This window comes from Oncorhynchus clarkii, chromosome 32 (genome assembly GCF_045791955.1).
Source record: "Oncorhynchus clarkii lewisi isolate Uvic-CL-2024 chromosome 32, UVic_Ocla_1.0, whole genome shotgun sequence".
In the NCBI taxonomy this organism is placed as follows: domain Eukaryota; kingdom Metazoa; phylum Chordata; class Actinopteri; order Salmoniformes; family Salmonidae; genus Oncorhynchus; species Oncorhynchus clarkii.
The window spans coordinates 3,308,447-3,321,298 of NC_092178.1; the positions used below are offsets into that span (position 1 = coordinate 3,308,447).

The 12,852-nt window shown below is 41.5% G+C and overlaps 1 protein-coding gene across 1 annotated transcript in view; it reads right to left on the reverse strand.

Annotated features, from left to right (window-relative positions):
- The window catches only part of LOC139391626 (CUB and Sushi multiple domains 2), a 772,990-nt gene that overhangs the window by 295,840 nt on the left and 464,298 nt on the right, over window positions 1-12,852 (reverse strand). Inside the window, exons 18-20 of the mRNA XM_071139005.1 lie at window positions 12,586-12,773; window positions 4,281-4,469; window positions 3,355-3,471 (exon numbers count right to left, since the gene is read on the reverse strand). Of these exons, the coding sequence (XP_070995106.1) occupies window positions 3,355-3,471; window positions 4,281-4,469; window positions 12,586-12,773 (494 nt within the window). The remainder of the gene's footprint in view (window positions 1-3,354; window positions 3,472-4,280; window positions 4,470-12,585; window positions 12,774-12,852) is intronic.

The window sequence follows — 12,852 nt, forward strand, 5'->3', positions numbered from 1 at the left end:
TGAAAAACAGCTTCTATCTCAAGGCCATCAGACTGTTAAACAGCCACCACTAACACTGAGTGGCTGCTGCCAACACACTGACACAACTCCAGCCACTTTAATAATGGGAATTGATGGGAAATGATGTAAATATATCACTAGCCACTTTAAACAATGCTACCTTATATAAATGTTACTTACCCTACATTATTCATCTCATACGCATACGTATATACTGTACTCTATATCATCGACGGTATCCTTATGTAATACATGTATCACTAGCCACTTTATACTATACTATGCCACTTTGTTTACATACTCATCTCATTTGTACATACTGTACCCGATACCATCTACTGTATCTTGCCTATGCTGCTCTGTACCATCACTCATTCATATATCCTTATGTACATATTCTTTATCCCCTTACACTGTGTACAAGACAGTAGTTTTGGAATTGTTAGTTAGATTACTTGTTATTACTGCATTGTCGGAACTAGAAGCACAAGCATTTCGCTACACTCGCATTAACATCTGCTAACCATGTGTATGTGACAAATAACATTTGATTTGATTTGATTTGATCATGGTTTGGGCCTGCTTTTCTTCAGCAGGGACAGGGAAGATGGTTAAAATTGATGGGAAGATGGATGGAGCCAAATACAGGACCATTCTGGAAGAAAACCTGATGGAGTCTGCAAAAGACCTGAGACTGGGACGGAGATTTGTCTTCCAACAAGACAAACAAGTTAGGGGGGGTATACAGAAGACAGCCCTATTTGGTAAAAGACCAAGTCCATATTACGTCAACAACAGCTCAAATAAGCAAAGAGAAATGACAGTCCATCATTACTTTAAGACATGAAGGTCAGTCAATCTGGAAAACTCCAAGAACTTTGAAAGTTTCTTCAAGTGCAGTCACAAAAACCATCAAGCGCTGTGATGAAACTGGCTCTCATGAGGACCACCACAAGAAAGGAAGACCCAGAGTTACCTCTGCTGCAGAGAATAAGTTCATTAGAGTTACCTGGCTCTCATGAGGACCACCACAGGAAAGGAAGACCCAGAGTTACCTCTGCTGCAGAGGATAAGTTCATTAGAGTTACGTGGTTCTCATGAGGACCACCACAGGAAAGGAAGACCCAGAGTTACCTCTGCTGCAGAGGATAAGTTCATTAGAGTTACCTGGCTCTCATGAGGACCACCACAGGAAAGGAAGACCCAGAGTTACCTCTGCTGCAGAGGATACGTTCATTAGAGTTACCTGGCTCTCATGAGGACCACCACAGGAAAGGAAGACCCAGAGTTACCTCTGCTGCAGAGGATAAGTTCATTAGAGTTAACTGGCTCTCATGAGGACCGCCACAGAAAAGGAAGACCCAGAGTTACCTCTGCTGCAGAGGATAAGTTCATTAGAGTTAACTGGCTCTCATGAGGACCACCACAGGAAAGGAAGACCCAGAGTTACCTCTGCTGCAGAGGATACGTTCATTAGAGTTAACTGTCTCTCATGAGGACCACCACAGGAAAGGAAGACCCAGAGTTACCTCTGCTGCAGAGGATAAGTTCATTAGAGTTAACTGGCTCTCATGAGGACCACCACAGGAAATGAAGACCCAGAGTTACCTCTGCTGCAGAGGATACGTTCATTAGAGTTAACTGTCTCTCATGAGGACCACCACAGGAAAGGAAGACCCAGAGTTACCTCTGCTGCAGAGGATAAGTTCATTAGAGTTACCAGTCTCAGAAATTGCAGCCCAAATAAATGCTTCACAGAGTTCAAGTAACAGTCAGTCACATTTCAACATCAACTGTTCAGAGGAGACTGCGTGAATCAGGCCTTCATGGTGGAATTGCTGCAAAGAAACCACTACTAAAGGACACCAATAATCAGAAGAGATTTGCTTGGGCCAAGAAACACGATCAATGGACATTAAACCGGTAGAAATCTGTCCTTTGGTCTGATGAGTGCAAATTTGTGATATCTGGTTCCAACCGCCTTATCTTTGTGAGATGCAGAGTAGGTGAACGGATTATCTCTGCATGTGTGGTTCCCACCGTGAAGCATGGAGGAGGAGGTGTGACAGTGTGCAGGTTCTTTGCTGGTGACACTGTCTGTGATTTATTTAGAATTCAAGGCACACATAACCAGCATGGCTACCACAGCATTCTGCAGCGATACGCCATCCCATCTGGTTTGCGCTTAGTGGGGCTATCATTTGTTTTTCAACAGGACAATGACCCAACACACCTCCATGCTGCTGGGGCGGCAGGTAGCCTAGTGGTCGGAGCGTTGGACTAGTAACCGAAAGGTTGCAAGATCAAATCCCCGAGCTGACAAGGTAAAAATATATCGTTCTGCCCCTGAACAAGGTTAACCCACTGTTCCATTGAACATAATAATTTGTTCTTAACTGACTTGCCTGGTAAAATAATCATTTGACCAAGAAGCAGAGTGAAGTAACTTTTTTCGTTACCTCATGATTCCATATGTGTTTTTTCATAGTTGTGATGTCTTCACTATTATTCTACAATGTAGAAAATAGTAAAAAATAAAGAAAAACCCTTGAATGAGTAGGTGTGTCCAAACTTTAGTACCAGTCAAAAGTTTGGATAAACCTACTATTTGTATATATTTTTGTACTATTTGGGCAACCAAGGGGGGTTGGGCAACCAAGATACTTTATGAAGAGGAAACCAAGATACTTTATGAAGAGGAAACCAAGATACTTTATGAAGAGGAAACCAAGATACTTTATGAAGAGGAAACCAAGATACTTTATGAAGAGGAAACCAAGATACTTTATGAAGAGGAAACCAAGATACTTTATGAAGAGGAAACCAAGATACTTTATGAAGAGGAAACCAAGATACTTTATGAAGAGGTAACCAAGATACTTTATGAAGAGGAAACCAAGATACTTTATGAAGAGGAAACCAAGATACTTTATGAAGAGGAAACCAAGATACTTTATGAAGAGGAAACCAAGATACTTTATGAAGAGGAAACCAAGATACTTTATGAAGAGGAAACCAAGATACTTGATGAAGGGGAAACCAAGATACTTTATGAAGAGGTAACCAAGATACTTTATGAAGAGGAAACCAAGATACTTTATGAAGAGGCAACCAAGATACTTTCTGAAGAGGAAACCAAGACACTTTATGAAGAGGAAACCAAGGTACTTTATGAAGAGGTAACCAATATATTTTATGAAGAGGTAATAACTCCAATAGTGATGTGACTGAGCGGTTGGGTATCAGCGGTGCAGGGATGTACCAGAATTCTTTAAAGGGCCTGATAAGTGAAATGACAATGCCAGTGAAATTGAATTAGACTGAAAGCATGTAGACAGGAGTGGCCCTGCTCACCTTTCCCGTGGGATGACTCTATCATCCAGGTGCAGTTGAGGTTGTGAGGATAGAAGTCAGGAAACCCAGGGGAGAGGATGGTACCGGTGTTACCCTGAATATAACCTCCACACAAAGCTGCAGAGAGAGGGAGGGAGGGAGGAGAGGGAGGGAGGCATAAAGAGAGGAGGGTTAGAGAGAGAGAGAGAGCGAAAGAGAGAGGGACAGAGAGGGAAAGAGAGAGAGAGAGAGCGAGAGAGAGCGAGAAGATGGAGAGAGAGAAATAAAGAGAGAGAGACAGAGAGAGAGAGAGAGATAAGAGGGAGAGAGAGACAGAGAGACAGAGAGAGAGAGACAGAGAGAGAGAGAGAGAGACAGTAATGGTAGATACTAGAACTACACTTAATGAAATGTCCCCAGGTTTCACCATGCACTACAATGCAGTTTACTAGCAGTGCCCTTCTGAAGGACACATACAGAGAGGTGGATATCATCAATATCATTATACAGGAGGAAGAAAATCAATACTGGCCTTAAATATAAAAGCCTTTACAGTGAAATAGGAAGGAGAGTCATAGATAAAAATATTTTACGGAGAAAAAAAAAGAGATGAACATTTTAGAGGGTAGGAAACATCTAGAAAGACTTGTCTAGTTGCCAAATACTCATAGAATATAGTGAATATAGTAAATATAGTGAATAAAGAAGTCTCATAAAGAAGTATTGCGAAAATGCTGTCGATTTGAGGATACATTCGGACACTACATAGCAGGGCCCTGAACACTGATCTAGGGTTTGCTTCAAGATTCCCCGCAATGGTTAAAGTTAGATATTAGGAAGTCATAAGATTGTCCTATTATCCTAGCTTTACTGTATGATAAGGGCAACTTCCACCTAGAGCGAAAATGGGCGCCATTTTGTGAACAGAATTCAGAATCGGGCCGTACCATCACAGCTGGGCAGGGGTCGACTCCACTGGTAGTTTGGTTCACACTCCAGGGGTTCCGGGTCGCTGAGGGAGTACCCCGCGTCACAGCTGAACGTTACCAAGGCACCCACGTAGAAGTCGTTGCCATGGCGTTGGCCGTTGACGGGGATGCCAGGGTCGACACAGTGATCTGACTGTAGCTGTAGAGCTGAGGAGGAAAACACACGTGGGTTATTATACACACACACACTCACACTCACACACACACACACACACACACACCTCTTCCCTACGCCACAATACAACATCCATACTAATTGTGTCTGTCATTCTGTATTTCAGGTGAAACACCTATCTCAAATGGACCAGTGTGACATGCTAAAAGGCATTCATTCAGGAGCATGACACACTAAGGCTGTACACCAAATGGCACACTGTTCTCTACTCTAAAGAGGACCGCAATGGAAATAAGTTCCAGACTTTAATGTGTGTTATTCTCCATGATTTACCTCGTGTGCGTGCACGTATGGCTTTTTCAAGTTGTATGTGTGCTTGTTTTTCTTTTAAATGTTCGAATGAATAAACTAAACTAAACTACTTTTGACCGGGGTCGATACGGAGAAGGGTGCCATTTGGGACGCATCCTAAAACTCTTGCACAACTTCCTGTCAGTTTTAGTTTTGAATACAGGTACCAACTAAAAGGGATCTCTCCCACACACATACCTGTCCCTGTTTCTGTCTGAGTGGTGCAGTAGCCATGGTGACTTATTCAAGCCAAGCAGAGAGAGATGGTGTGACTAAGGGTTACTAAGGGTTACTAAGGGTTACCAAGGGTTACTAAGGTGAGTCAGGTAAAGCAGAGAGGGTGGTGTGACTAAGGGTTACTAAGGGTTACTAAGGGTTACTAAGGTGAGTCAGGTAAAGCAGAGAGAGATGGTGTGACTAAGGGTTACTAAGGGTTACTAAGGGTTACTAAGGTGAGTCAGGTAAAGCAGAGAGGGTGGTGTGACTAAGGGTTACTAAGGGTTACTAAGGGTTACCAAGGGTTACTAAGGGTTACCAAGGGTTACTAAGGGTTACTAAGGGTTACTAAGGTGAGTCAGGTAAAGCAGAGAGAGATGGTGTGACTAAGGGTTACTAAGGGTTACTAAGGGTTACTAAGGTGAGTCAGGTAAAGCAGAGAGGGTGGTGTGACTAAGGGTTACTAAGGGTTACCAAGGGTTACTAAGGGTTACCAAGGGTTACTAAGGGTTACCAAGGGTTACTAAGGGTTACCAAGGGTTACTAAGGGTTACTAAGGGTTACCAAGGGTTACTAAGGGTTACCAAGGGTTACTAAGGGTTACTAAGGGTTACTAAGGGTTACTAAGGGTTACTAAGGTGAGTCAGGTAAAGCAGAGAGGGTGGTGTGACTAAGGGTTACTAAGGGTTACTAAGGGTTACCAAGGGTTACCAAGGGTTACTAAGGGTTACTAAGGGTTACTAAGGGTTACTAAGGGTTACTAACGGTTACTAAGGTGAGTCAGGTAAAGCAGAGAGATGGTGTGACTAAGGGTTACTAAGGGTTACTAAGGGTTACTAAGGGTTACTAAGGTGAGTCAGGTAAAGCAGAGAGGGTGGTGTGACTAAGGGTTACTAAGGGTTACTAAGGGTTACTAAGGGTTACTAAGGTGAGTCAGGTAAAGCAGAGAGGGTGGTGTGACTAAGGGTTACTAAGGGTTACTAAGGGTTACTAAGGTGAGTCAGGTAAAGCAGAGAGGGTGGTGTGACTAAGGGTTACTAAGGGTTACTAAGGTGAGTCAGGTAAAGCAGAGAGGGTGGTGTGACTAAGGGTTACTAAGGGTTACTAAGGTGAGTCAGGTAAAGCAGAGAGGGTGGTGTGACTAAGGGTTACTAAGGGTTACTAAGGTGAGTCAGGTAAAGCAGAGAGAGATGGTGTGACTAAGGGTTACTAAGGGTTACTAAGGTGAGTCAGGTAAAGCAGAGAGAGATGGTGTGACTAAGGGTTACTAAGGGTTACTAAGGGTTACTAAGGTGAGTCAGGTAAAGCAGAGAGAGATGGTGTGACTAAGGGTTACTAAGGGTTACTAAGGGTTACTAAGGTGAGTCAGGTAAAGCAGAGAGGGTGGTGTGACTAAGGGTTACTAAGCGTTACTAAGGTGAGTCAGGTAAAGCAGAGAGGGTGGTGTGACTAAGGGTTACTAAGCGTTACTAAGGTGAGTCAGGTAAAGCAGAGAGAGATGGTGTGACTAAGGGTTACTAAGCGTTACTAAGGTGAGTCAGGTAAAGCAGAGAGAGATGGTGTCATATCAGCTCATTATATCACCTCATTTATATAATATCATTATTATGATTATATGGCATAATAATAGTTCAGTCAGATACCTGACATTATTATAGCTCAGTCAGGGACCTGACATTATTATAGCTCAGTCAGGTACCTGGCATTATTATAGCTCAGTCAGGTACCTGGCATTATTATAGCTCAGTCAGGGACCTGGCATTATTATAGCTCAGTCAGGTACCTGGCATTATTATAGCTCAGTCAGATACCTGGCATTATTATAGCTCAGTCAGATACCTGGCATTATTATAGCTCAGTCAGGGACCTGGCATTATTATAGCTCAGTCAGGGACCTGACATTATTATAGCTCAGTCAGGGACCTGACATTATTATAGCTCAGTCAGGGACCTGGCATTATTATAGCTCAGTCAGGTACCTGGCATTATTATAGCTCAGTCAGGTACCTGGCATTATTATAGCTCAGTCAGGGACCTGACATTATTATAGCTCAGTCAGATACCTGGCATTATTATAGCTCAGTCAGGTACCTGGCATTATTATAGCTCAGTCAGGGACCTGGCATTATTATAGTGGTGGAATAAAAAGACCATATGTGATTCATTTAAAGAAACTTGGTGTATGTCACGCCTCACTACTTCACAGGAGGCATTTAAACTTTGTTTAAAATCAAAATGCTTTTTTTTGGCAGAACATTCCAGAAAAGGTTACTAAGGGTTACTAAGGGTTACTAAATATCACTAAGGGTGACTAAGGGTTACTAAATATTACTAAGGGTTACCAAGGGTTACTAAGGGTTACTACGGGTTACTAAGGGTTACTTAATATTACTAAGGGTTACTAACGGTTACTAAGGGTTACTAAAAATGACTAGGGGTTACTAAGGGTTACTACGGGTTACTAAAGGTAACTATGGGTTACTAAGGGTTACTAAAGGTTATTAAAGGTTACTAAGGGTTACTAAGGTTTACTAAGGTGAGTCAGGTATACTTCAAATCTCACCTTAATGGATGACACTGTTTTTAAAAGTGTTTGTGTGTGTATTCGTGGCCCCATGCGAGAGTGTGTGTGACAGGGTTGTCGTACTGTAAAATCAACCCTGTAATTATTAAATACATGTAAATGATGTGACTTAGAAGTCTGTACAGAGAAAAAGGGAGCCCCAATTGATGATGGTTTTAATATCAGCTCATTAATAACATCTCATTAATATCACCTCATTAATGTCACCTCATTATTATCACCTCATTAATGTCACCTCACTATTATCAGCTCATTAATATCATCTCATTAATATCACCTCATTAATATCACCTCATTCATATCACCTCATTCATATCACCTTATTCATATCAGCTCATTCATATCAGCTCATTAATATCAGCTCATTCATATCAGCTCATTAATATCATCTCATTAATATCACCTCATTCATATCACCTCATTCATATCAGCTCAATCATATCAGCTCATTAATATCAGCTCATTCATATCAGCTCATTATATCACCTCATTTATATAATATCATTATTATGATTATATGGCATAATAATAGTTCAGTCAGATACCTGACATTATTATAGCTCAGTCAGGGACCTGACATTATTATAGCTCAGTCAGGTACCTGGCATTATTATAGCTCAGTCAGGGACCTGGCATTATTATAGCTCAGTCAGATACCTGGCATTATTATAGCTCAGTCAGGGACCTGGCATTATTATAGCTCAGTCAGGGACCTGACATTATTATAGCTCAGTCAGGGACCTGGCATTATTATAGCTCAGTCAGGGACCTGACATTATTATAGCTCAGTCAAGTACATGGCATTATTATAGCTCAGTCAGGGACCTGGCATTATTATAGCTCAGTCAGGGACCTGGCATTATTATAGCTCAGTCAGGGACCTGACATTATTATAGCTCAGTCAAGTACATGGCATTATTATAGCTCAGTCAGGGACCTGGCATTATTATAGCTCAGTCAGGTACCTGGCATTATTATAGCTCAGTCAGGGACCTGACATTATTATAGCTCAGTCAAGTACCTGGCATTATTATAGCTCAGTCAGGGACCTGGCATTATTATAGCTCAGTCAGGTACCTGGCATTATTATAGCTCAGTCAGGGACCTGACATTATTATAGCTCAGTCAGATACCTGGCATTATTATAGCTCAGTCAGGGACCTGGCATTATTATAGCTCAGTCAGGGACCTGGCATTATTATAGCTCAGTCAGGTACCTGGCATTATTATAGCTCAGTCAGGTACCTGGCATTATTATAGCTCAGTCAGGGACCTGACATTATTATAGCTCAGTCAGGTACCTGGCATTATTATAGCTCAGTCAGGGACCTGGCATTATTATAGCTCAGTCAGGGACCTGGCATTATTATAGTGGTGGAATAAAAACACCATATGTGATTCATTTAAAGAAACTTGGTGTATGTCACGCCTCACTACTTCACAGGAGGCATTTAAACTTTGTTTTAAATCAAAATGCTTTTTTTTGGCAGAACATTCCAGAAACCTTCCCGCTAGCCATGATTGGCTGAGATAATGCAGAGAGATGAGTTTGGATTGGACTACCATGAAGCACGCTTCTGTCTATAACATGAGCTGGTCAAAATGTGTAGGTATCCTTTCTAAAAACAGATTTTTTGAAAGATATCATGAAGATCTGCAAAAGTGTTGCTAAGGCTCTCCCCTTCCTGGAGGACCGAGTTTTAAAATCAGTGGAATGCCTTGAGGAAGCAGCAAACTACCTGCCCTCCAGGACACCTACAGCACCCAATGAAACAGGAAGGCGAAAAAGATCTTCCAAGGACATCAACCAAACGAGCCACTGCCTGTTCACCCCGCTATCATAAAGAAGGCAAGGTCAGTACAGATGCATCAAAGCAGGGACCAAGAGACTGAAAAACAGCTACTATCTCAAGGCCATCAGACTGTTAAACAGCCATCAGTAGCACTTTAGAGGCTGCTCCCTATAGGCATAGTCTAGAAATCACTGGCCACTTTAAGGAATGGAAAACTAGTCACTTAACTAATGATTACATTACTCATTTCATATGCATCACTCATTTCATATGTATAGACTGTATTCTGTACTATTCTACGGTATCTAAGTTACTTAATAATGTTTACATATCTGGCATTACTAATATCTCATATGTACACTGTATTCTATACTATTCTACTATATCTTAATCCGTTCCGCTCTGACGTCGCTCGTCCATATGTACAGTAAAGTCGGAAGTTTACATACACCTTAGCCAAATACATTTAAACTCAGTTTTCACATTTCCTGACATTTATTTCCTAGCAAAATTACCTGTCTTAGGTCAGTTAGGATCACCACTTATTTTAAGAATGTGAAATGTCAGAATAATAGTAGAGAGAATGATTTATTTCAGCTTTTATTTCTTTCATCACAATGAGTCAGAAGTTTACATACATTCAATTAGCATTTGGTAGCATTGCCTTTAAATTGTTGAAATTTGGTCAAACTACTCAGGTAGCCTTCCACAAGCTTCCCACAATAAGTTGGGTGAATTTTGGCCCATTCCTTCTGACAGAGCTGGTGTAACTCAGTCAGGTTTGTAGGCCTCCTTGCTCGCTCGCGCTTTTTCAGTTCTGCCCACAAATTTTCTATGGGATTGAGGTCAGGGCTTTGTGATGGCCACTCCAATACTTTGTTGTCCTTAAGCCATTTTGCCACAACTTTGGAAGTATGCTTGGGGTATTGTCAGTTTGGAAGACCCATTTGCGACCAAGCCTTAACTTCCTGACTGATATCTTGAGATGTTGATTCAATATATCCACATAATTTCCCTGCCTCATGATGCCATCTGTTTTGTGAAGGGCACCAGTCCCTCCTGCAGCAAAGCACCCCCACAACATGATGCTGCCACCCCCGTGCTTCACGGTTGGGATGGTGTTCTTTGGCTTGCAAGCCTCCCCTGTTTCCTCCAAACATAACGATGGTCATTATGGCCAAACATAATATAATTTGTTTCATCAGACCAGAGGACTTTTCTCCAAAAAGTACGATCTTTGTCCCCATGTGCAGTTGCAAACCGTAGTCTGACCTTTTGATGGTGGTTTTGGAGCAGTGGCTTCTTCCTTGCTGAGCGGCCTTTCAGGTTATGTCGATATAGGCCTTGTTTTACTGTGGATATAGATACCTTTGTACCTGTTTCCTCCAGCATCTTCACAAGGTCCTTTGCTGTTGTTCACCAAAGTATGTTCATCTCTAGAGACAGAACGTGTCTCCTTCCTGAGTGGTATGACGGCTGCGTGGTCCCATGGTGGTTATACTTGCGTACTATTGTTTGTACAGATGAATGTGGTACCTTCAGGCGTTTGGAAATTGCTCCCAAGGATGAACCAGACTTGTGGAGGTCTACACTTTTTTTTTTGAGGTCTTGGCTGATTTCTTTTGATTTTCCCATGATGTCAAGCAAAGAGGCACTGAGTTTGACGGTACGCCTTGAAATACATCCACAGGTACACCACCAATTGACTGACGTTATGTCAGAAGCTTCTAAAGTCATGACATCATTTTCAGGAATTTTCGAAGTTGTTTAAAGGCACAGTCAACTTAGTGTATGTAAACTTCTGACCCACTGGAATTGTGAATTATAAGTGAAATAATCTGTCTGTAAACAATTGTTGGGAAAATTGCTTGTGTCATGTACAAAGTAGATGTCCTAACTAACTTGCCAAAACTATAGCTTGTTAACAAGAAATTTGTAGAGTGGTTGAAAAACGAGTTTAAATTGCTCCATCCTGTGTATGTAAACTTCCGACGTCAACTGTATATGGTCTTAATTCATTCTTACTTTGATTTGTGTGTGTTAAGTATATGTTTTGTAGTTTGCTAGATATTACTTGTTAGATAATACTGCACTGTCCGAGCTAGAAGCACAAGCATTTCGTTACACCTGCATTAACATCCGCTAATCATGTGACCAATAACATTTGATTTGAGGAGGAAGTCACCTGGAATCCAATTAACAGGCGTGCCTTGTTAAATGTTAATTTGGGGAATTTCTTTCCTGTCCTTAATGCGTTTGAGACAATCAGTTGTATTGCGACAAGGAATGTGTAGATATGCAGAAGATATCCCTATTTGGTAAAAGACCAAGTCCCTATTATGGCAAGAACAGCTGAAATAAGCAAAGAGAAATGACATTCCATCATTACTTTAAGACATGAAGGTCAATTAATATGCAACATTTCAAGAACTTTAAAAGTTTCTTCAAGTGCAGTCACAAAAACCATCAAGCGCTGTGATGAAACGGTCTCTCATGAGGACCGCCACAAGAAAGGAAGACCCAGAGTTACCTCTGCTGCAGATGACAAGTTAATTAGAGTTACCAGCCTTAGAAATTGCAGCCCAACTAAATGCTTCACAGTGTTCAAGTAACAGACACATCTCAACATCAAATTTGAGATTTTTGTTTCCAACCGCCGTGTCTTTGTGAGACGCATTTGAGATGGTTTGGGATGAGCAGCCAACAATTGCTCGCCATATGTGGGAACTTCTTCAAGACTGTTTGAAAACCATTCCAGGTGAAGCTGGTTGAGAGAACGCCAAGAGTGTACAAAGCTGTCATCAATGCAAAGTGTGGCTACATTGAAGAATCTAAAATCTAAAATATATGTATTTGTTTTAACACTTTGTTGGTTACTACATGATTCCATATGTGTTATTTCATAGTTTTGATGTCTTCACTATTATTCTACAATGTAGAAAATAAAGAAAAAGAAGAAAAACCCCTTGTGTCCAAACTTTTGACTGGTACTATACATTATCTGCAGGTTATTTGTAATGGTGGGCTCGGTCAGGTAGGGCAGACAAATCTGGAATATATTTGGTTATACATTTTGTCATTGAGGAAAGGAAGAAATGTAGGGATAATTTGACAGTTTCTCAAATGGTTGTTCTGGAACCATTAGTAGTTATCATCTGTTTGTGGCTAAGATGAGCTAAAAAAAATACAATCACAAAGTCTTACTCTCGTAACGGATGCGGAAGCCGATGTCCGAGTGGCTCTTGTCGGTGGAAAAGAGAAGGAACAGGAAGTTGGAGGTGCTGATGAGGAACTGGGGCACCTGGGTACCCTGGTAACTACCAATCAGAGGCGAGGAGGGGAACCGGCCGTCACGCACTTCCAGCACGTCATAGTTTACCTCAGTACGAAACCTGGGGGAACAACCAATGGGTTAGCAGGAATCTGAGGGAACAACCAATGGGTGAAAAGCAATCTGAGTAGGAACCAAAT